Source organism: Eremothecium cymbalariae, chromosome 2, assembly GCF_000235365.1.
Source record: "Eremothecium cymbalariae DBVPG#7215 chromosome 2, complete sequence".
NCBI lineage: Eukaryota > Fungi > Ascomycota > Saccharomycetes > Saccharomycetales > Saccharomycetaceae > Eremothecium > Eremothecium cymbalariae.
This window is the reverse complement of record NC_016450.1, coordinates 1,056,201-1,078,853: the sequence shown is the minus strand read 5'-3', so window position 1 is coordinate 1,078,853 and position 22,653 is coordinate 1,056,201. Positions and strand designations below refer to the sequence as shown.

Genomic DNA, 22,653 nt, shown 5'->3' with positions numbered 1-22,653 from the left:
AGTAGACTTTTGATCCGGGCAAAGGTTATCAGATCTAAGTCAGAAAGGAAATAAAAACCAAAAACCTATAAATACTGCTGGTAATTACACTACCCTGTGAAGTTTCCATTTAATCTTTTCAAATTTTTGTCTCTCAGAGGTTGGGCCTGGTCTTTCTTCCAACGAAAGGCTGACATTGAGGATCTGCGCGCTTATCTCGTCCGAATCTCGTGACACATGCCTCGAGCAGTTCCTCAAAGTCTCACTGCACCACCTCTTTTATCGTCACAGGACGCACACTTTAATTCAAGGCAGTGATGGTACCCAAACCATAAAATACCGGTTTTTTTTTCCATATTTTTGCTGCAATGACTGTTGGCGGGTTTTCCTGTTAACAGTCGGGGGCCATGCTGCCCTTAGGAGTTTCGCCAGTCTTCGGGCTGGGGAGATAAAGCACATGCTTCGGTATATAAATTTATGTATCGATGGATGTGTAATGCATAGACCACATAAGATATCAACAAAATTGCACAGCAAAAATAAAACCGAACTTCTTTTACTGCCTTGTATAATGCGCGTAACTCTAAGAACTTAACACTTTTGTTCAACTACCTTTTTGCGTATCTCGTTGGAAAGAATAATTCCTCGCTCTCTCCCCGAGGTAGTAGGATGCGGCTGACGCAGACGATGCACAACTCAACGGGCCAGAAGGAGTAGTGAACAGGTTCGTTTATAGTTGTAAATTTCCGAGGACAAACTGGTTCAGGCAAACATATGCATATGCGATGACAAGAGTTATCGTCATCAGGCTAGTTAAATCAGACGAATACAGTATGCAATTTCCTGCACAGTTGTTGAATCGGAATTTACAATACTGACGGCGACACCTCATGACTTCATATGCGACATCATTGGAGACAAGATAGTGAATAGGAGAGAAAGAGGTTCATGCAGTTCTTTATTATTTCCACATCACGTCTTCGACATCCAGCTCCACAAGAGACAATAAATTGTGTGAGTGTTTGTTGCCTTGGAAACAGGTCACGTGAGATGCGTATCCTAAAAGTGACTCCTGAAATAGGTGGGTTTCCTACAAGAGGAAATAGGACGTGTTACTTAGACTGTGAATTGGGCTGATTCGAGAAATATGGACTCTCGTAACCTTCAGAAAAGGGTTGTAGATATGTACGCTAAGACTCTCTCGCCTTCATAAATTCCCTTGCGGCGGACGACCCTTCTAGAGGTTATCGATCTATCCGAAAAAAAGAGGATTTCAGTGCTGCAGAAGCGAGCAGGTTCGAGCATCGTCACCTTTTGAATTCGTTTCAACATGATTTCGAACTTCTGACGTCTTTGCTGATCATTACGACGATGCTCAACGATACATAACGAAGGGAGATTTCTTTTTTTATCTTGTTACTACATACTTTTAGACACACGGAAGGTTTTAGATTGTTCGAAACTTAATGAGCATACGTATCATGAAGTACCACTCCATGGAATACTGTAACCGAGACGACTTAAGGTAAACCGGAGCAAAATGCGCCGAGTGCTTTTTGGTATTTGTAGGTGTTCTTAACCCAATATATGGACAGATCTGTAAAGCTTATTGTACGGAGTATCCTTAGAGCGTTTTTTTTTGTTAAAGCTCTCTCTTACTACATGCACAAACTAGGATGCATATATAGATAATATACAAGCTAGTTTACGAAAGAAGGAAAGCGGAGGAAGAGACATGTCATATAATGGGATTGGGCTTAAAAGTTCGAAGGGATCTTCAACTTCGGGCCATATACAGCGGTCGTTAGCTGACAATGAAGGTAAGAAGAATGTGAAGAATTTTTTGGCTAGACAGGAGAAGTCCAACGGTAAAAGAGATGTCTCGAAGGGAACTAGGGCGAAGACAGTTGATGATAGTATACTAAAGAGGCTCGATAGAAGGCAAGTGGAGCTGCAGGTAAGCGAACTTCGGGATCAATTGGAGGATGCTGGCAATTATGACGAAAACGAGATAACCAGGAAGTGCGATGAGCTACGAGATGAGTTACAAAAGCAATTACGGGAGCATGATCGCGTCAGGACTGTGTATACCACTCGGAAAAAAAGAACTCCGGCCGTGGGGGATGTTAATTTAAATGATGATTGACATGCAAATTTTTGTGTTAATGTACTTGAAAGTTTTTTTTCTTTTTCCTTCCTGCCAAGAGTTTTTCTTCCCTGGGGGAGGGGAAGTTTACTTAATGTTGTGTAACCGGACGCAGCAAAAGATAAAAAACGGTTCAAACTATATATACATATATATAACGAATTCCATCTGGCTTTGTATAAGAACGATGATAGGTTGATCGTGTTGTGATTGTAAGCGTGAAATAAAATTCCAAATATAAAAACCTTTAATTATATTTAATTAATTTATACTTCTCTTTTTTTGTTTTTACCCTTTTATACCATTTTCAAAAGAATCGTTAACAGCGTTATCTCTCTCTCTCTCTCTCCCTCTTCCCCAGTGTTTTTTTTCTTCTTGTAACTAAGATGAATAATCAATATAGTATATATCAATTGATTGACTCACCATCTCTCCTATCCCTCCGTCCCTCGCCAGCTATGTATTTTTGTTTTTTAGTCTCAAAAGAAAAGAGAAACTGTTACTTCTTGTCATGATGAATAACGCAAAACTTTATTTACCTAACCCAAACCTCAATGTTCGAATCTATGAGATGCCTCTCTCGCTCAAAAGTGATTCTATCATGATAATAAATAAACTTCTTTTGTAGAGAATCACTCCTGATCAAGTAAAATTTCATGTTCGACTTGTACCTGGGATAACAGACGTTTCTTTTAATAAAGTCAATATTAATCTGCGATTCGTTGCAGGGCACAGTTTCCAGGCGCAGCAACTTTCCCTTGTGGTCCCTGATTAGTTTGATGAACTGTAATGTATCATTGGTTTGGAACTGAGTCTTGAGTTGATCGTATATACTTGGCTCTTTCAAATCGATGATCTTCTGCAAACACGACATGTTAGGTCTCTTCACTATCGGCACCGAGGGCCCCTGCAGCAATTGTAGGCATTCAGTTCTTATCAGGTCTAAAATCAGATCCTCTTTACAATCGTATATCGTAAACTTCCCCACGAGCTTTTGAGTAATTGGTCTTCCTTGAGACCGTTTCATAATAGAATTGGGACTGGGCGTGGCTGTCCTTGGGGGGATATAAAAATGAGGTGTACTAGTGGAAGCGGTTGAGGAAGGCGAAGACACGGACGTCACTGGTGTAGATAGACCCGCTGTGAGAATCGCTGACGGTTGCGGTGCTCGACTCGCCTCCGCTATCTTGGCCTTTGTAATGGTAGACTCGTTGTTCAACAACTCCGAAATCGCTATTCTCTTATATTGGACGTACATGGCTTCAGATTTATGCTGACGGCTATTGTGCGTGTGGCTATGAACAGATACAGTGGGCGTAGTAACGGGAGCAGGAACAGCGACAGTAATAACAGACATAAAGTGTGATTGAGACAAATTGATAGGAAACAACGGCAGAGATACGAATAGCACGAGAAACAAATTTCAATAGCCTGGCAAAATAACGGCAATCAAAAAATAATAAAACAAAATACACTAACAATAATAAAACGTTTAAAACTTCCTCAACGTTTTTCTCTTGACTCTCTTAATAACAGTAAACGATCCGCCGAACAAGAATTGGAAATATATATATAGAACGTTGGATTAAGATCAGACCTCCTTTTTTATACCTCTATTTTTTTCACTCTCCCTCTCTCGAAAATATTAGTTTATTATTAAATTATCAAAAACAGCTAGAGACCCTCTTGATGAACAAACGTTTAAGATCCGGACCCTAATAGACCTGCAAAATTCATCAACTATATAATTCTCTATCTCTATCTCTCTCTATCCTCCCCTCTCCAAAAAGGAAAAACTAGAATAAAAATTAAATAAAATAAAAACCACTGACTGTGAAATATCCCTCTCCCTCAACAAGCATATATATATATATAAATATATATATCATACACATATATACACCAACATTCCAAAATTTTATTCTTTTTAGGTCTGTCTCTCTCTATATATATATGCACATAGATTATGTATGTACATAACCCTCCAAAGATGAACTAATAATGACATCTTTATGGGACGAAAGAATTGTTTATTTACAAAGCCACTAAAGTAGACAGGTAAACAAGCAAATCCACCACTAACACTACATGCCCGCGCACTATGCACCTCAGTCGCTGCCGTTGCATGAGTTGAAAACCGACCCATTGATTTCTAATAGAAATAAAACGGAATTAGCTGATTATGATGTGCTACGTAAGAATTGTGTCTAAATTAAACTTTTTCTCAACAGACAGGCTAAATGTAAAGTAACTCAAAACTGCACGAAAAACAAATTCTGAAAAATGGCGAAAACGACTCAGACGCATACACAAAGCTGCATATGGGAAGACGAGGCCTTCCTGCTGTCTCTCTCCTTACTTTTTTGGTTTTGGTTTTGGCATTTTTTGTTGTTTCTGTTTTCTATTGTTTTCTATTGTTTTATCTTGTTTTATCTTGTTTTGCAGGCTTTTCTCGCTATTATGCTCCTCCATCGAGATTCGCAGAGCTAATTTCCCAATCCCACCGCCATTCTGCACTACCCTCCCTGCCTCCCTGCCTCCCGCCTTTTGTCTGTCCCCGCTGCCAGCAGAGATGGACAGGAAGAACCCGATCCAAATATATGGCTGCGCATGTCATATGCAGGATGCGAGCGCACTTGCGGCCGAAACACAATGAACAATAGGAATCCACACTGCGTACAATACTTCCAACAGGAAATACGTTGAAATATTCCACAAAAAGAGCGGGCGTTGCTGGTCATAGGGAATAGTCTACATAGACGTCAAGAGAGGGCCCTGCACTTCAGGCCCCCCCTCCTCCTCCTGCTCCTCCTCTAACTCCCCTCCCTCCAGAATCATACACACTGTCTATGTCTGCGCATGTGGCAATGAATCGGGATGTGCACATCACAATTCAGATGCAACCCGAGAACCGGAAGAAAAGGAAACAGACTTAAAACCTCCCACACGCAGTCCAGACTCTTGGGGACCTGCTATGTCTACTAGGCCCAAAAACGGATTTTTCCCTCCTTCTGCCTACAGGAGAGAGAAGAACATCATACATTACTGAAGAATCGATTTGGATTTGGGAAAAAACTAATGACAGCGCCGACGACGATACCTAGGCAAATCTGAATCACACGCACGTCAAGGACAAGAAAGGACAAGGACAACTGGTCAAAACTGCCAGCCGGAAAAAACGAAAACGAAAACAGAGACAATATAAAAAACACCAAATACGACAAAACAAAGCTGCAGCAGCGCCACAGGCGCTGCGCTGCACAGGGAGATGTGCGGTCCCTTCTTCGCCAGTGATCTCGGTGGGTGATTCATTACCAAAACAGTAATGGAATTCCTAAAAACTATAAAAAACTGACAAAAAGAAATACGGCAGACGGAATATACCAAGCGGTGGCCGATGACGTGCATCCGCTTTTTTTTTTAAACAACAACAACAACAACAACCACTACGGCCGATTCATAATTGCACCTCTAAAACAACCACCAAGAATGAAAAGCGATCTTCTCTTTTTTCCCTGTGTCTGTTGTGCGTGTCTCAAATCCCTCGCATCTGTGGTTTTTTCCACTTTCTGTTCCCTCCGCTTCTGTTCCCCTTTATGTCAAGTCACCTGTTTTTGACCTCTACCCTGCTGCAAAAAACAAACCAAGTCACCTCCGCAAGCAGAAGAACAGGCGCAAGATAAGGGGGCGGGGTAACTTTGGACAATCTGTGCGAACACTATCCCACCACTGCCACCCTAGAACATAGACAAATCTTGCAACCACCACCGCAGAAGAAAAAAAACCCATCCGCGATTATCTCGCTACCGGCCTTGCCTCCCATTATCCTGTAATCACTGTGCGAACACCACGCAACTAGAAGACCAAGACGTACTACCTACGCGACCCCCGCGCCCCACAGACCCAGCAGTGCGATCCCTAAATGTCCGCATCAAAATTAAATATAGTACCAAGTATCTTTTATATCGCTATCCGCATTCTTATTCGAAGCACCACCGCTGCATGCGGATCACACAACAAAAATGACCCCTTCTGGTTATAGGAATAATAGCCGTGTCTTGGCTTTTCTGTAATGAGAATGAATTGTGCGTCGTTTTCGTCTGTGTCCTTTTTTTGTTTTTTCCTGTATATGGTTCCCTAACAGCCGAAGTCCTTTTTTGTTCTGGCTGCACTCTTCTCTTGTGTCTTCTGTGTGGGTATGCGTTTTTCTACTTATCGTCTGAGCGCTTCCCCTCCTTTCTACATTTTTTGTCGTCCTTGTCTGTGCTTTGTTTTTCCTTTCTGCATACCTCGCCCTGCGCTCAGCACCGGTTTTTTGCCTCCTATTATTGTGAACCGGTAAGTTCGTACTGCGGCGGCGGCGGCGCGCGCGCGCCGCCGTTTTTGTTTTGTTTGCAGCATTTTTACACGTGCTCGGAAATGTCTGTGTTCCCTATGCCCCAGCATATATTTATGTCCATCTACGTCTTTTTCTTTGCCTTATCCGCCTTGCGCGCTCTCCCGGTCAAGACATCAGATCTTTTTTTCTTCCGAGGGATCTGTCATATTTTTTTGTGTCTCGCAGCGGCCGCTTGGCTGGCTCGCCTTTAGGGGAGAACCAGTATGTGCAGTGGACGAACTACGAGACGTAATGCGGGAGCTGTAGCTGCTCTCTCATGTTTTTCAGCCTGCGTGCACAGCATACCGCCGAGCTCAGCGGTATGTCCTCTTTTTCACCTAGGAATCTGCGGATAGGAATGTTGGCGGAGCTGTCTGCCCCTTCTTTCCATTGCATTCCGTAATTAGTTCGAAAATCCCCCCACCCAGTGGCTCGCACCCAATATAACAGTTTTAATTTTTAACTTGGAAACGCGGTTATCCTGGGGGGAGCGCGGTGGTGGGTGTGGTGCGTCGTTTTGTACGTGGGTCTCGTGACCGCTAATGTGGGAGGGACGGCGCGCCGTCCCTCCCGGCAAGCAGCAGCGCTGCTGCCTACGCTGTACTATTTGGTGGCAGGCCTGTTAGGTCCAGGCAATGATTACTAGTAGCTGGACTCACACAGCACGCACAGCACAGCACGGATGTTCCACTTAGCACAAGGATTGTATCGTAGTTGGAACAAGAAAGAACAGTACTCTGTGCTCATACTGGGTCTGGACAACGCAGGAAAGACGACGTTCTTGGAGCAGCTCAAGTCGCTGTATCATCTCTACTCGAAGCCGCTGGACACGATCGTGCCGACAGTGGGCCAGAATGTGGCGACCGTTCCGATGGATAAAATGACTCTTTTAAAGTTTTGGGACGTAGGGGGCCAAGAAGCGCTTCGCGCGATGTGGTCGGAGTACTACATCCAGTCGCATGGGATCATATTCATCATTGATAGTACGGATCGTGATCGGTTACAAGAGTGCTGTGATTCGTTACAGTCGATCATCACAGACGACGGCGTGGAAGGGATCCCGATTCTCATGCTGGCGAACAAACAGGACCGGCAGGATAAGATGGAGCTGCATGACATCAAGCAGGTGTTCAACAAGTTGGCCATGCACCTGGACGCCCGGGACAGCAGGGTGCTGCCCATAAGTGCGTTGACGGGTGAGGGGATTCAGAGTGCTGCGGAGTGGTTGCTGGTACGGTTGAAGCGCAACAGGCAGTCGAGGCCTCCGCTTTATAAGTAGGGTTTTATTTAGTTTTTGTACTTGCACACGCGAAAACAGAGAGCGGCGGCGTGGTGCCGGCAGCAGCTTCTATGCATTTCCAAAGCACACAAGAGCCAACCATGCGTCTGTTGTTGCACCCCAGCTTATTATATATCGTTAAAGTTTAACGAGCCGTTTTTTGTCCCGTATCCACAGACGACAGTGCCAGCTCTGGCTGAGGGTGACTCGAGGAAACCGCCGAAATATTTCCCTGCGGAGCATGCACTACGCCGCGCGGTTACCCGGACACGCTCTGGGCAGGCGAAACACGCTATCATCTTACACGTGTCGTGCTGAGATGCTGTGTCTTACACGCGGGCGCCCAGCGTGCTCCTTCGATCCGCGCAGAACCGGTAATCCTGCGAAATATCAATGATCTACGAACCGCAGCTGGCCGTGCGCAACACAGTAAATGCCTGCCGTTGCACCACTGGCATCACACTCCCGATTACGCAATCAACGCAACCCCCTACGTGACGACATCTCTGCTGGCGAAAGTTCCCTCTGCCTCTGAGCAGCCTACCAGGCAGTATAAAAAGTCCTGACAGATACAGATGCCCAGCCTGTGCTTGGATGCGGCTGGCCGTTGCTGTTAGTGATGCAAGCGGGTTTCGCTCGAGAAATTAGCTTTGTGGGTTACCCGGCTAAGCGCATTGTTGCTCGAGCAGGAGGGTGGATGCGTTTCGCACGTGCCCCCCGTTGCCCCCCCACCCCCTGGCTGCTGCTGCATCTCGGTGCTCGAGCAACACCGGAATTCTGGGCGATTAAATTGTTACAATCGTTTGATTTAATTATTAATATCGTTACCCTAAAACCCTATCCAATAAAGACTTTCCTTTTTCTGCGCATTATTTAAAAAGCTGAAAAGGTGTTTTACATTGTTTTTCATTATCTTATCATCACCGCACTATAACCGTCATACACATCGGATAGCGGGATTATATTAATCTATCTGATTCTCTATATAACGCTGCCTCGTGAGCCTGGTTGTGGACTGGTGTTATTTTAAGGAGAGCCGATTGTCAAGGATTAAGGGCGAAGGATCAAGGGCGAAAGATGTTGGAAAAGGGTAATGATTATTATGTTGCGGATATAGAGGCCAATTCGCTGGTTCCAAAGAAGGCTCGCAAGCGGTGGCTTGTGGCCATGAAGTGGGTGGTGTTCTGCATTGTGTTGCGCTGTGTTTTCTGGTTTGCGTTTGACTATGACTTTATGGGAAGATATCAAGAGGCTGGATCGAAAAGAAACGTAATATTTTTTGTTACAGACGGTATGGGGCCGGCTTCATTGACGTTGACAAGAGGGTTCTTGCAGAATGAGAAGAATGATACAACAGAGATGTATTTCAGCGGGCTTGGCGTAAACAGTTATTTGGTAGGGACTTCGCGGACGCGTTCGTCGTCTTCGTATATCACAGATTCAGCGGCGGGTGCCACGGCGTTTTCGTGTGGCTTGAAGACGTATAACGGGGCGGTGGGTGTGGATGCAGCGCAGCAGCCGTGTGGTACGGTTTTGGAGGCAGCGAAGCTGCAAGGGTACATGACGGGGATGGTGGTGACTACTAGGATCACAGATGCAACTCCGGGGGCGTATTCTGCCCATGTGGATAATCGGGGACAGGAGGAACTTATTGCAGAGCAGCAATTGGGGGGGTATCCTCTTGGACGTGTGGTGGATTTGATAATCGGTGGTGGTAGAAAATTCTTTTTTGGTAGTAATGAGAGGAAATATGGAGGGGAATACGGAGCACGTCGGGATGAGCGCGATTTAATAGAAGAGGCAGTTGTTAACGGCTGGCAGTACGTCGGCGACACTGCACAATTCCGGGAGTTACAGGGCGGTAAAAACGTTAGTCTTCCATTGTTGGCTTTGTTGGCTCATGAAGACTTACCATATTCTATAGATAGGGATGCAGAGAGACAAGATTGGCCCAGTTTCACAGAGCAAGTTAAGACAGCAGTGAGGGCTTTGACAGAGGCTACAAAGGACTCAGATAAGGGTTTCTTTTTGCTGGTGGAGGCCTCCAGAATCGATCATGCAGGTCATACGAACGATCCAGGGACCCAGGCTAGGGAGGTTATGGGTTTTGATGATGCCTTTCAATGGACTGTGGCTCACGCTAAGAATTCCAACGTTGAAACATTGATAATCTCTACTTCAGATCATGAGACTGGCGGTCTCTCCGTTGGAAGACAGCTAGACCAAAATGAAATACAATACTACTGGGATCCAGAAGTATTGAGTCGCATGAAGCACTCATGCGACTATTTTGGAAAGGAAATTATGAGTTTTAAGGAATCCAATGCTGACCCTGCCCAATTGAGGGAATTTGTTAGGGAGACGGTTTTCAAAGATGGTCTTGGGATTCGCGATGTTGCGGACTCAGATGTTAACCTAATCGTGGGGTTAGATGACTTTGCGCAGCTTGTTAATGAATTGGGCTTGATTGTATCTGTCCGCGCGTATATTGGGTGGAGTACCCACGGTCATAGTGGTGTGGACGTTAATGTTTATGCATATGCTAACAAAATGTCTGCCAAACATCTAATTCGTAAGAACTTGTCTGGTAATCGTGAGAATACTGATATAGGCCAATTTGTCATAGATTACCTATCCTTGGATGTGGCAGCAGTTACAGATATGCTTAAGGACACAAAACACTCACCTGATAAAGGAAACTGAAGTTTATGACTGCTGTGTACACTAACCGATAAGGAAATGCTATTTTTTTGTAACTTGGTCGGTGGTGATGATATAATCAAAATATTCAGGCAGTTTTTTACTTTTAACCTACTTTATTTAAAATATCAAATGTTGCTAGTATTTACTCTTACATAACACAACGAAAGGTTCTTTGTGTGATAAGTTGCTTATGTTTTATCAAAAACGATGTTTAGGATTACGAAATTTCTGAGGGGTGGCGGAGGAAGGAACAGAATATGCAATTAGAATTCTATTCATTGAAATGATACACTAGGTAGTTTGGTAACCCAAATACTTCGTAATTTAATCTTTTAGCCATATGGGCAAATCCTTCCGTTTCAATCAAGTGATAGAATGGGAAATTAGGGAACATTGCACCATCTCTATGTACCTGTGCTTTCACTAATGTGCACCCACCACCGACACCATCCAATGACATCTCGGCAGAAGGCGACCCATTAGGATCATATAACTTCGCCATTAGTGGTCTGTAAGTGACAATCTCATGGTAAGATTCCACAATAATCTCATCATCCTTCATTGAAGCCGCTATTTCCAAACCAGTCTGGCTCTCTTGCCAATTATTAAAATCATAAGGTCTGATATTCTCCTGGTTTTGGTCATCGATGTAACGTTGGAATACATTCGCCGCAAGAATTGCCTTATCATGAGCTGCCATATCTTGTATTACTGTCGCAGGGGTCTCAACTATATCTGCATCGAGCCACAAGATCCAAGAAGTGCTTGGACCAATTGTGGAAAATACTAATTCGTTTCTAGCTAATGCCATTGCAGCACGTCTCTCTTTCTGCACATTAAACGCATGCCTCTCCTTTTCATCAAGCTTATTGAATGACTGCGAATCTTGCCTCAAAATTGTAATCTTCAAAAATCGCTGATTCTCCTTACCAGACTGAACTTTCTTCACCGCATCCTCTAGCCTCTTCATCGCCACATCACCTGTAGGCGTTCTCGGAATGATAAAACCTAACTGTGTTAACTTTCTCGGATATGTTAACGATAGCAAATTCTCCCAGTATTTATCATGAAACTTCTGCATAGGAGTCAATATTAACACTATCTCCTTGTTGGCCAACGGAGAAGATGTCGTCGTCAATGTATTCATATCATACTTCATTATACGTCCCTCGGAAATGTGAAGTCCTGCTTTATCACCAAAAAATCGGTTACCTTTGTATCTGTATGAATATTTAGGACTCTTGAACTTGCTGGAATGAGGGAAATAGTAAGTGTTTTCCCTCTCATGTGCCCATCGATGGTTCTCTACCGAACCATCAATTCCCAACAATGAACTATCGTGAGAAAAGAAGAGGAAATAGAATAGAGCTATTGACGCTATCGGAAATAAAATAATAGCCAAAGGTGACCTTCTCAGACGAACAACGAGTAATGAAAGAGACATCACGGTATGCTTCTAATCCTTTCCTTATATCTTATGACGGTTATAATATACCCTTATTATCGATTTTACCCCCTCACCGTATGTGTTACCTGCTTATTTCTACTGACTGCTTGATAAGCCAGCAATTCAAACAGCCTCTTTAAAAGCTACCACGAGAATATTTCTTGTCTAAATTCTAGATCAAGCATTGAAATCATAATATACGACAGCATATTTACGAGAAGAGTTATGGTTGATAATGCTTAGGATAGAGAAAACTGCACGATTATATTGCGGAGGTGGTCTAGGTCGTATCATATGTAGTTGGAATGCTCTACGGGGTTATTTCCTCTTGATTCAGAAAGTTATGACCAGCCTATATGTAATATGGTTGTTTTTTTTGTTGAATGTGTGTTCTAACATTAAGAACTGGAATAGACCAACTGGAATTTCACGCACAAAAGTTCGAATGTATTTCCCGAGGATTGATAAACATATAAATGGAATCTTACGATACGCAGTTTAGGTGTTAGATGGTTAGATATAAACTAGTCAACGGAAATGGGATCAACCAGCCGCCTCTGTCCTAAGTACGGATACTATAATATAACCTACATACATCTACATATGTATTTAGTGTAACATTAATACAAACAACAATAGCCTGTCCATTTTAACCAAGAATGAGGCAGATTCAAAAGACAGGATTGCACACCTAATTATTATTATTACCATTATATTTTTTTATTTTCTGCTTTGTTCAAAATGTTGTCAAATTTTAAGAAATTCGATTTTTTTTATTTCTAACTAGAATTGAGTTTTTTTGATTCGTCCCAGACTTTATCACAAATGCTCATGAACATTCTCTTGTCTATCTTGTCCTTAGTAGTAGAGAACTCGAATGCAAATGTATCCTCCAGGATAGTGATTTCTCCTCTGATACGTTCACAGGTGGGCAGATTGGAGGCGAATCCTGGAAGTGGATTTAATGACGCGGAGGTAACTCTGGGTGGGATGGGCATAGAGTTCGACATTGCCTGGCATTCACTGGTATTACTATTCTCTGGGGCACAAGAATCTGATCCGGTAGCTGTAGCTGATGACGCAGTACTTTGGTCTATAAAGTTGTCTTTAGATCTGTCGGCAGCATCGTCATTATCGCTGCGATCTGAGGAGCTCTTGTTGTGTGAATGTCTCCCGAAAAAGAAGTTTTCCTGAGCACTAAGAGGTTGTGCCTTTAAGGGAGCCCATTTAGAGGTATTATTTGCAAAAAAATCGCGAGTAGCCACCAGATTTTGTTTATTTCCCTCCATGAAGTTTTCAAAATCGACCTGAATCTTACTCGTATTATCAGAGCCTGTTCGCGTCTTATAAGATAGACCCTGCTGCGAGGGTATAGTCTGGGAAGACATCTGTTGTTGTTGAGGCTGCGGCACATTGAGTCTTGGATAAGCAGTTAAAGGGTGAAGCATGGGCATGCAAGGATGAAGCAACGACTGCGAATGTCCCAAGGAGGATTGATACTGGGGCCCGCAAGAATAAACTGGCAACACCGAAGGGTATCCCATCGGAACAGGGAACCCTCTGCGAGAATATTGCTGCCTCGAGGAGTTTTTGCCTATGTATTGGACCCTTGGCTTTAGTACCCGGTTACGTTGGTGATGATTGGCCTGCCGATAGTTTGTCATGTTCGCGGGTGCGGACTCGACACCTGTAGGATGAAAGTTGACGTGTTGTCCTCTTGCGACATTATTAGCAGTGCCAATATTCAAGGGGGATGGTACCTTGCTGCGTTTTAATGATTTGCCTCGAGGTTTCGCAAGTGTATCTTGTAAACTGGACTGACTACCAGCAAGCGACGTTTCTGAACCAGGAGAGGAGACACCGTTGCCAGATGACGTACTACCAGAGTCCGCTGTCGCGATTGGATTAGATGCACCACCAAGCTTCTCTATATGCTGCCGTTGCTCCCTGGCAATCGTCTTAGAAATCCTAATCGTGGTCAGCATCTTGTTGTCCATATTCTCACTACACAACCCAGGAGAAATACACTGAATCCCCAGCCTCTGAAACTTGGAACCCGCGCCCAGGCTGTTTTCCGTCTCCTGCGCATTACCTAGTCCCTGAGGCTCGTTGGACAACTCAACACCATCCATAGAGTTCGTCATTATCTAAATTAAAACTTCCTTGTACAAGTTACTGCCTACCTACCGTTCCCGTCTTCAAATGAGATAAATAGAAAACTTATGTTACTACTTTCTCCCGTTTTCGTCTTCCACGGTCCCTTACTATAAGTTCGACCGCTGGCAGCTATGATCAATTAGGCTTAATAAATATTATACTAAATAGCGTTCCTCAATGTGTCTCTCGCTGTGTAATTACAATACTAACAACAATAATATTTTTTCCTTCCTTCCTTCCTTCCTGAATTTAATTGTCCGTTCGCTAACTAACACACCTATACTCAGCCCCTATTACAATGATCCCGCTGGCTTCAATCTTACTGAAACCTACTAACAGCAGCAAACGTTTTAGTTCCCTCCCTCTGCTGTACAACTCTCTATGCGTATGCCACCAGGAATCTAATTTTTCGCTAGTGTATCGATTCCGGCTTTATCGTCTCTCGTTTTTGCCCTGCTAATACCCATCCAGGTACATCTCATGCAGTATCTTCTGGCTTTTTTATGTATATATATATGACGTCTCGTTGAATATCCTCAAACCTAACACTAGTATCGGAAATTTCAATGTTCGAAACTCGATAGAACTGTGATCAGAATGCTTCCCACCCTTCCAGTTCTCGGCCACTGAGAATTAGCTATAGATGGAAAGGTAGACGGGGGACGGGGAACGGGGAGGAATTGTGGTTGTATATAGCTCTTTGTCCAAAATAGTCAATTCTTGGAACAACTGTGAAACGCCTGAAACTTTTTTTGTAAAACTTATCTCGAAGGGGAAAATTTTCAGGTTTTTTGTTGTTTCGGCAAGAAAATCCCGGTCACGTGCACAGAGGACGCTGTATTAGACTAGAGCAACCCACGGAAAGTAACAATGTGACACAAGGATTTATTTAGAAGGAGGGCAGCGGAGGTGGAGGTGGAGAGAATGATGTACTGGAATTTGGCAGGTTATGTTTCGAGGCGGGTGCTCGAGCAGGAGTTCGTGTTTCGCATAGAAACACGATCTATGGGATCTTCCAGATGGGAATTAGATTTAAGGTTAAACATAGGTGGACAATAGGTTCCTGCACCGCGCAGACAGCAGGGCGAACCACACGGTGCAAGATAATGTATGTATATGGTAAGATTGGTCGGTTTCATGTGGGAGGGTTGGTTTAAGGTCGCAGCTGGGGGAGGGGGATGAAGGGCTTCGGAGAGTTTCTTTTTGTCTCACAATAGTTTAAGTATTTTCAGGAAGGAACGGCGAGGAGAGGGATTTGGAGCTGTGGGAAGATGGCGTCAGCAGTAGTAAGTGAGTAGTCATGCGGGCACAGTGCATGTGTTAGATGAAGTGGCTCCGCTAAGTAGAAGACCTAGTTTTTGCTTTAATGCCAAGACGCTATGTAGTGGTCCTTCGAATGCCATAGGCCGACAATCGAAATGTGCAACTATGTAGTTCTTCTAATGACACCGGGGGGTAAAGGGGCATTCTTGATTGCTCCTTATAGGCGATGGAACTACGAGGACGGGTTGTCTCTTTCGAAAATAATGGATGATTGACGAAAATCATGTCTCATACATAGGCACTTAATTAGTTTCCACCCCAAACTCCCGCCTGGGGTGGTCCGTGTAGCTTTTAATTAGTCGCACTTAGGATGCTGTATTATGTACGCAGCCACTCCGAGCAGCGATACGGCAAAGGCCCGGCCAATTCCTGTGCCCAAACCATACCTGAGACACGTCCTGTGCGGTATGCGTTTTGGTTGGGACACATACGGCTGGAGGCTAGCTATAGCGTCATTCTGGAAGGTTTTTTGGTGGGTGAGGAGGCTCCCTCGCTCAGCTTCGAGAGAGTCTGTACGATAGAGGTGTATAACAAAGTAAAGGCCAGGCTCTGCGAGGGGGTATGTACAGACAATATGTACCCGCTCTGTGACTATCCCGTAACAGGAAATGAAATGCATTTGGTGACTACTGGTGATGTTGATTCTGCTATTATTGCCACATAGCCTAAGTTCTTATTCAGCACATATGCAGCATGTTCTTAGTCCAGGGAGAGTGTCTGGTGCTGAGGAGCGAGTGGGGGAAAGGGATATTCATTCAAGGTTCAATCAAGTTCCTACAGGAAACAATGTGGGTACGGTGGTCGAGAAATACTTGTAAATTCTCATAGTGGGGTGGATGGGGCGAATCCTTGTACAAACTTTAAATCACATTTTCCATGTCATCGCCTTCGTTGTCGACAACCAACCCCTTGTCGACGCATCATATTTCATTAGGTTTCAATCTCTCGAACCAAAGGCAGAGAGAGAGCCTAAAGGCAAAAAATTTTCCGTTGCACTCTCCCTGCTTCCGGTTCACCCACCTCCTCCTGCCACACCCCAGCCACCCTTGTTTGTTCCACCTCTTGATCAACCAATGATATATTTTAATATAAGACAGTAGTTTATGTACTCATAGTCGGTTTCACCTTTTCTTGTCGTCTTTGACATACTCACTCAGCTGAAAGTGCAATATCGATCATCACTTACACGTTTGCGTGCACTGCTAACCCGACTAGAAAAGCTTCGCTTCCCCTCTGAATATACAAAAAGCTGCCATGAGCCAAGGTACATTAATCTCCAATAACAGGATCCGTTGCTGGGTCCCCAGGGCTCTTGTCGAGTACCTGAATCTTGACGTGAAGGTTTTGGTCGCGGAAGAAAACCAAGATATATGGGCGTCGAACTTCCCCTTGAAGAAGGTCCCCTGCTTCCTTGGCCCCGGAGGTGAATTCAAACTCTCTGAGGTCATTGCCGTGATGGTCTACTTGATAAATCTGTCCAGTAACCAAGAAAAGAAAGATGCACTGCTCGGTACAACCCCCGAGGAGCAAGCCAAGGTTCTGATGTTTCTCTCCTTGGGAAATGCAGAACTCGCAGCCGGGTTTCCCACCATCTTAGCCCAAGTTCGAGGTGAAAAACCGTTTTCCAAAGTCGAAATGGAAGCTGCCCTGCGCTACCAAGACAAAATAGCTGCAATTTACGAACAGAGACTCAAGGATCATACCTACTTGGCAACAGACCAGCTTTCGTTGGCTGATCTGTTCAACGCTTCGCTATTCACCCGAGGTTTCGAACATTACTTCGATGCCGAATGGCGCGCCGCTCACCCCTCCATCATGAAATGGTTCAATCATGTCACTGCTTCTCCGGCCATCGCGGCTCTGTACCACGACTTTAAGCCATGCGAGAAATTTGCTGCAGAACCGCCTTCCCAGCGCTGAGGAGATGACATTACTTCAGTCCAGGACCGCCTCCGGTAAAACGGATTTATCGGCTTGTCCTAGCTCCTCTCGTCTCGAACCTGTTATCAGCTCGCAATCCCTGTCTTCCCCAGAAAACCAAAAATTAACGAGGGCTCGAGATCGTCGATCGGCCACTGCCCCAGTAGTAGTAAAGTATACGACCCATATGGCCATATTGTGCGTTCTTTTTATGTTATGTATAATATAAACGCTCGCTTTACCGTCCGGATTGGACTCTTGTAGTAGACCGTGAGTATGCCGTTTGTCGTTGGATGGATGAATGGGCCAAAGGCTGCCTGTGTCTTACTCAGCAGAGCATAGAAGTGCCATTGGTGAATTGGACCTCACGGATTCCGACGCATGTATCGGTCGCCGGGTGCTGACTTAAACCCTTGTTTCAAATGAGCAATCGGCACAGAGGTGGTGGTGGATGAGTGGAACTGCAGGCCTGCCTGCAGTTCAACTCTGACGGTTAAGTCGTGCCTGGAGTAGCTTACGTAGCCAGAAACTGCGAAATGAAAAAGTTGGAGACAGAATGATGAACTAATACGCTGCTGCTGCTACAGCAGCAGCAGGATGACAAGAGGAAATTGCAAAAATGTTCGTTAGGTTTTGCTAGCCTATGAGAGATAAGTGCACGCACACAAGTAGACTGACAAAAGAACAAGCGCAAAGGGCAAAGCAGGGCAAGCAGGGACTGCTGGAAGGGGCCGAGTTAGGCATCTAGAGAGGAAGAGGTAGGGGGGGGGGAACAGGGGGGTTCCAAAGATAGCAAGAGACAGAGAAGAGAAGAAAAAGCATTACGGGAATAATGTGAAGCAAAAGTCGATTTCTTAGTAGTTTGTGGGATTAGTGTTTTTTTCTCAGTTTTGTATTGGTTGAAGAGGGGCACAGTGGAAGCTGTGTGGTGAATAGCTGTGGTTTAATAGGCTAGTAGTATGTATTCATTTTACTGTTGGCAATAGATAGATTATGTGGCGTGTGAAATCCTGTGTGGGGGGTGGGGGAACAAACGCTGTATGCGCAGTGTTTATAATTTATGTATGGGGAATATATTAATTAATATAAATATATATATATATATATATATGCGTGAAATCTGTATAAAAAGGGACTGGTGACGGGGCTGAAGGGACTACGAGAGATAGGACAGACAGACAGCAGAAATATTATTTGTTGGCTGACTAAAGGTGAAGGAAATAGTTATCCGGCAGGTATTATAATTTTACAGTCGACGAATTCTTAGGAGAGTATAATCACTTGGAAGGAGAATTTCTGTTAGTGATTGATAGTTGTATTTTTATTTTTGATTTTGAATTTGGTGTGTGGTTGAACATATTATTTTAGAGTCGATATATTTTTCTGTTAAAGGGAAATGTCAGGTAAGGGAAAGGATAATACGAATACTGCTGATGTTAGGGAGGACCGTGTGGTTACAAACTCGTTAGGGCAGCCACTTAATGAGCCTTTTGCTACGCAGAGGGTCGGCCAGCATGGTCCATTGTTGTTGCAGGACTACAACTTGATTGATTTGTTGGCGCACTTCAATAGAGAGCGTGTTCCGGAGAGGAATCCGCATGCCAGAGGTTCGGGAGCTTTTGGTTATTTTGAGGTGACGGATGACATAACTGATGTTTGTGGTTCTGCTATGTTTTCTGAGATTGGGAAGAAGACCAGGTGTTTGGTCCGTTTTTCCACTGTTGGTGGTGAAAAGGGGTCTGCGGACACTGTTAGAGATCCCAGAGGGTTTGCAACCAAGTTTTATACTGAGGAAGGTAATTTGGACTGGGTTTACAATAACACGCCGGTTTTCTTTATCAGGGATCCCTCTAAGTTCCCACATTTCATCCATACTCAGAAGAGACATCCCAAGACCAATTTGAAGGATGCCAACATGTTTTGGGACTTTTTGACTACTCCTGAAAATCAGGTTGCTATTCACCAAGTCATGATTTTGTTCTCTGACCGTGGGATTCCTGCATCTTACAGAAACATGAATGGGTATTCTGGACACACCTACAAGTGGTCTGCAAAGAATGGGGACTGGTATTATGTGCAGGTTCATATGAAGACCGACCAAGGGATTAAGAATTTGACAGCTGAAGAAGGCACCAAGATCGCGGGTGAGAACCCAGACTACTGTCAAGAGGATTTGTTAAAGGCCATTGAGGCGGGGGACTTCCCATCTTGGACGATTTACATCCAAACCATGACTGAGGAGGAGGCCAAGAAGTTGGATTTCTCGGTGTTTGATTTGACGAAGGTCTGGCCACAGAAGCAGTTCCCATTGCGTCGTGTTGGTAAAATGGTGTTGAATGAGGTTCCCCAGAACTTCTTCGCTCAAGTCGAGCAAGCAGCCTTCTCCCCAGCCACCACTGTGCCATACCAAGAGCCAAGTGCAGACCCCGTTTTACAAGCTCGTTTGTTTTCTTACGCAGATGCTCACCGTTACAGGATCGGGCCAAACTACCATCAAGTTCCAGTAAACTGCCCATATGCATCTAAGGCCTTTGCACCAGCTATCAGGGACGGTCCAATGACCGTCGATGGTAACCTTGGTAGTGAGTCCAACTATCTAAGTACTAGCAGCCAGTACCAATTCCTCCAACAACAAAGACCCATCCAGCAGCACCAGGAAACTTGGTTCGGCCCAGCCCAGCCATTCCACTGGTCCACTAGCGCCGGCGAAATTGATTTTGTCCAAGCAAGGGCTTTATACCGTGTCTTGGGCAGACAGCCTGGGCAGCAGAAAAACTTGGGCCATAACATTGCTATCCACGTTGCGAATGCCGCCCCTGACATCCAAGACCGTGTCTTTGCTATGTTCTCCCGTGTTGATGAGGGCTTAGGCCAAGCCATCAAGAAGGAAGCATTGAGCTTATCTCCTCGCGAGAAGAGACCAAAGTTGTGAACTAACTGAAAAACAAAATCACCTACCTACCTACTACGCCTTCTATTTATTATATTTTTTATATGTATGTACTCGTGTACTCTTATTTATAACCGGTTAATACCTGTTTGCTTTTATAATATAACATGCATCATGCTTTTACTCTTTTCTTTCACCGTGCACCTAACTTTCGGTGAAACAGGGCTTTCACCCAAGCCAGACATATCTGATTCCACTTACCTCAACCAGCTATATCTCTTGCAGCTCATCTTGTTAATTCGAGGTACGACTCTCTTACATAAGTCATATGTACATACAAACTATCAATGACGTTCATTTTCGCCGACGACATAATTCGACATCTTCACCATCAAACATATATATATATATACTACATGTCGACGCTCCTTCTCTCCCGTCATCGCCCCCCCTCGCAGTCGCATATACCTAGTGCTCACTCGATCACAACCAGGCCCCCACCACCTTATTCAACTCTACATACCGTTATATGACTGTAGCATCTGAAAAAATGTCTTCTCTAACAATTGTTTCGGTCTCTGAAACTATTTATAACAATCTGATCACTTCTATGGTGCAAGACATCGTTTCTAGAATCACAAGCCAAAAACAATTATTGGATTCAAGATACCCAGATATGTCTCCCCTGTTTTACGACCCTCAAGGCAAACTCGATATCCATGGCCAACCCAAAATACAAGAATCCTCTATTTACTTTAGATGTAATAACTGTGATAGAGACATTTCAGCAAACAGATATGCGGCACATCTAGAACGCTGCATGAGCAGAGGTAACAGAAAAACATGAAAACAAAACAAAGAGAAGCATAGTCATTAGGAGATACATAATCCTGGTGGGTTCGATACCCTGGACACTGGTCCATTGGCTGGTTTGCATATTTGATATAAAGGCTCTTTTTGCCTACTGTGGCTGACTTACATAATTTATCATTATGAACGTTCTCCATAGTTTCTAGTTGTCTCATTTCTAAGGGGAACTGTGGGAATGGTGAGGTATTTCATTAAGCAACTACAGATGTATAACATATATAGAGGATTAGAAACGGTATAGAGAACCAGGTGAGGTTGATTATAAGCAGTTTTGAATTATAGGGCTACTTATTAGGATTGGTCATGTCGCAACTACTATATAACTTAGATACAGAATTTAATCGATTTTTCACGGATGGACACCTTAATAATCATTTATTGAAGAAATGTTTAGATGAAACGCATGACTTCAAGCTACAGTTGAAGAAGTTGAAGGCTCATTTAAATAAGCAGCTACAGGAGCGGGAATCTGGGAAGGTTGAGGATGAGGCTACTTTCAGTAAGAAGCGACGTTTGATTCTGGAGAAGCTCCGTAAGTCTCATTACAATTGGGATGCGTCGGTTAAAAGGTCATGCAAGACAGCTATTTCACAACAAAGTAGGTTTGAGAAGCAGGCAGTGAATAAGCTATTCGATTTTGAGTTGGACAAAGTTTATACAAATAGGCTTCCACCACATGCTAAAGAGTACGTGACTGCTGCTATTGGTAAGCACCTCTCACGGTACAATATTAGCAACATTCCTGTTAGGGAACGTGACGAAATGGTGAAGTATATGAGAAATGTGTATGGGGTGGAGGAAGATGTGACGGAGAGTTATGTGGAGATGAATCAGATAATCCAGGACATGAAGAATGGTGATCTAACGAGTTGTATGGAGTGGTGCATACCCGGTTCTAATTTACAGTTCGAATTGTATCTGTTAAAGGCCAAACAATTGTTACTAAACGGCGATAAGTTATTAACGTACAATTATGTTATGAAAAACATTCCAGGACTTATGATGCATACGAGTAATTATGGGATAAGGCACGATATAGGCACGTTGTTAGCGAACATTGCAGTATGGAGTGCTGATAAATTTGAATTTTTAGAAAAGGAAATTAATACGCAGCTCAACAAATGTATGAAGTTGTTCACAAAGGATTATTGTACGAAAAATAACTTATTATATGATTCGTCATTATTTTTAATATTGTTAAGTGGTATCATCTCCTTCCAGTTTTTTATTAAATACCAGACCATTCGTGCTGCAAGCCATGTTGATTGGTCAACCGAAGATGAATTACCGTTCCACGTTAAGCTACCTGATTTCTTATGTGATTTTCATCCAATTTTTATTTGTCCTGTACTAAAGGAAGAGACTACAAGGGAAAACCCTCCCTTTTCTTTGCCTTGTCACCACATAATCTCGAAGAAGAGCTTAGACAAGCTAAGTACTAACGGCACTTGCAATTTTAAGTGCCCTTATTGCCCTATAATGGCCTCTAAATATAAGACAAAAAAGGTTAGCTTTGCAAAGTTGTAAACATTGTTGGTATTCTCGCCATTATTACTATTAT

The 22,653-nt window shown here is 43.8% G+C and overlaps 10 protein-coding genes across 10 annotated transcripts; 7 read left to right on the top strand and 3 right to left on the bottom strand.

Moving 5' to 3' along the window:
* Nucleotides 1-1,714: 1,714 nt before the first annotated feature.
* On the top strand, nt 1,715-2,125 carry CWC21 (U2-type spliceosomal complex subunit CWC21; the record flags this gene model as incomplete). Its single annotated transcript, XM_003645043.1, has 1 exon — nt 1,715-2,125. One exon carries the CDS (start codon nt 1,715-1,717, stop codon nt 2,123-2,125), a length of 411 nt encoding a protein of 136 aa, XP_003645091.1.
* Nucleotides 2,126-2,660: 535 nt separating this feature from the next.
* Ecym_2553 (uncharacterized protein) lies at nt 2,661-3,482 on the bottom strand (the record flags this gene model as incomplete). Its single annotated transcript, XM_003645042.1, has 1 exon — nt 2,661-3,482. One exon carries the CDS (start codon nt 3,480-3,482, stop codon nt 2,661-2,663), a length of 822 nt encoding a protein of 273 aa, XP_003645090.1.
* Nucleotides 3,483-7,185: 3,703 nt separating this feature from the next.
* ARL3 (Arf family GTPase ARL3) lies at nt 7,186-7,782 on the top strand (the record flags this gene model as incomplete). Its single annotated transcript, XM_003645041.1, has 1 exon — nt 7,186-7,782. One exon carries the CDS (start codon nt 7,186-7,188, stop codon nt 7,780-7,782), a length of 597 nt encoding a protein of 198 aa, XP_003645089.1.
* Nucleotides 7,783-8,859: 1,077 nt separating this feature from the next.
* On the top strand, nt 8,860-10,485 carry PHO8 (alkaline phosphatase PHO8; the record flags this gene model as incomplete). Its single annotated transcript, XM_003645040.1, has 1 exon — nt 8,860-10,485. One exon carries the CDS (start codon nt 8,860-8,862, stop codon nt 10,483-10,485), a length of 1,626 nt encoding a protein of 541 aa, XP_003645088.1.
* A 271-nt stretch (nt 10,486-10,756) lies between these two features.
* On the bottom strand, nt 10,757-11,929 carry MNN9 (mannosyltransferase complex subunit MNN9; the record flags this gene model as incomplete). The annotated part of the gene is made up of 1 exon (XM_003645039.1): nt 10,757-11,929. The coding sequence occupies one exon, from the start codon at nt 11,927-11,929 to the stop codon at nt 10,757-10,759; it is 1,173 nt and encodes a 390-aa protein (XP_003645087.1).
* A 782-nt stretch (nt 11,930-12,711) lies between these two features.
* Nucleotides 12,712-14,076, bottom strand: DIG1 (Dig1p; the record flags this gene model as incomplete). The annotated part of the gene is made up of 1 exon (XM_003645038.1): nt 12,712-14,076. The coding sequence occupies one exon, from the start codon at nt 14,074-14,076 to the stop codon at nt 12,712-12,714; it is 1,365 nt and encodes a 454-aa protein (XP_003645086.1).
* A 2,590-nt stretch (nt 14,077-16,666) lies between these two features.
* On the top strand, nt 16,667-17,332 carry CAM1 (translation elongation factor EF1B gamma; the record flags this gene model as incomplete). The annotated part of the gene is made up of 1 exon (XM_003645037.1): nt 16,667-17,332. The coding sequence occupies one exon, from the start codon at nt 16,667-16,669 to the stop codon at nt 17,330-17,332; it is 666 nt and encodes a 221-aa protein (XP_003645085.1).
* A 1,396-nt stretch (nt 17,333-18,728) lies between these two features.
* Nucleotides 18,729-20,264, top strand: CTA1 (catalase A; the record flags this gene model as incomplete). Its single annotated transcript, XM_003645036.1, has 1 exon — nt 18,729-20,264. The coding sequence occupies one exon, from the start codon at nt 18,729-18,731 to the stop codon at nt 20,262-20,264; it is 1,536 nt and encodes a 511-aa protein (XP_003645084.1).
* A 487-nt stretch (nt 20,265-20,751) lies between these two features.
* SGF11 (SAGA histone acetyltransferase complex subunit SGF11) lies at nt 20,752-21,069 on the top strand (the record flags this gene model as incomplete). The annotated part of the gene is made up of 1 exon (XM_003645035.1): nt 20,752-21,069. The coding sequence occupies one exon, from the start codon at nt 20,752-20,754 to the stop codon at nt 21,067-21,069; it is 318 nt and encodes a 105-aa protein (XP_003645083.1).
* Nucleotides 21,070-21,395: 326 nt separating this feature from the next.
* RMD5 (ubiquitin-protein ligase RMD5) lies at nt 21,396-22,619 on the top strand (the record flags this gene model as incomplete). The annotated part of the gene is made up of 1 exon (XM_003645034.1): nt 21,396-22,619. The coding sequence occupies one exon, from the start codon at nt 21,396-21,398 to the stop codon at nt 22,617-22,619; it is 1,224 nt and encodes a 407-aa protein (XP_003645082.1).
* Between the last annotated feature and the right edge of the window lie 34 nt (nt 22,620-22,653).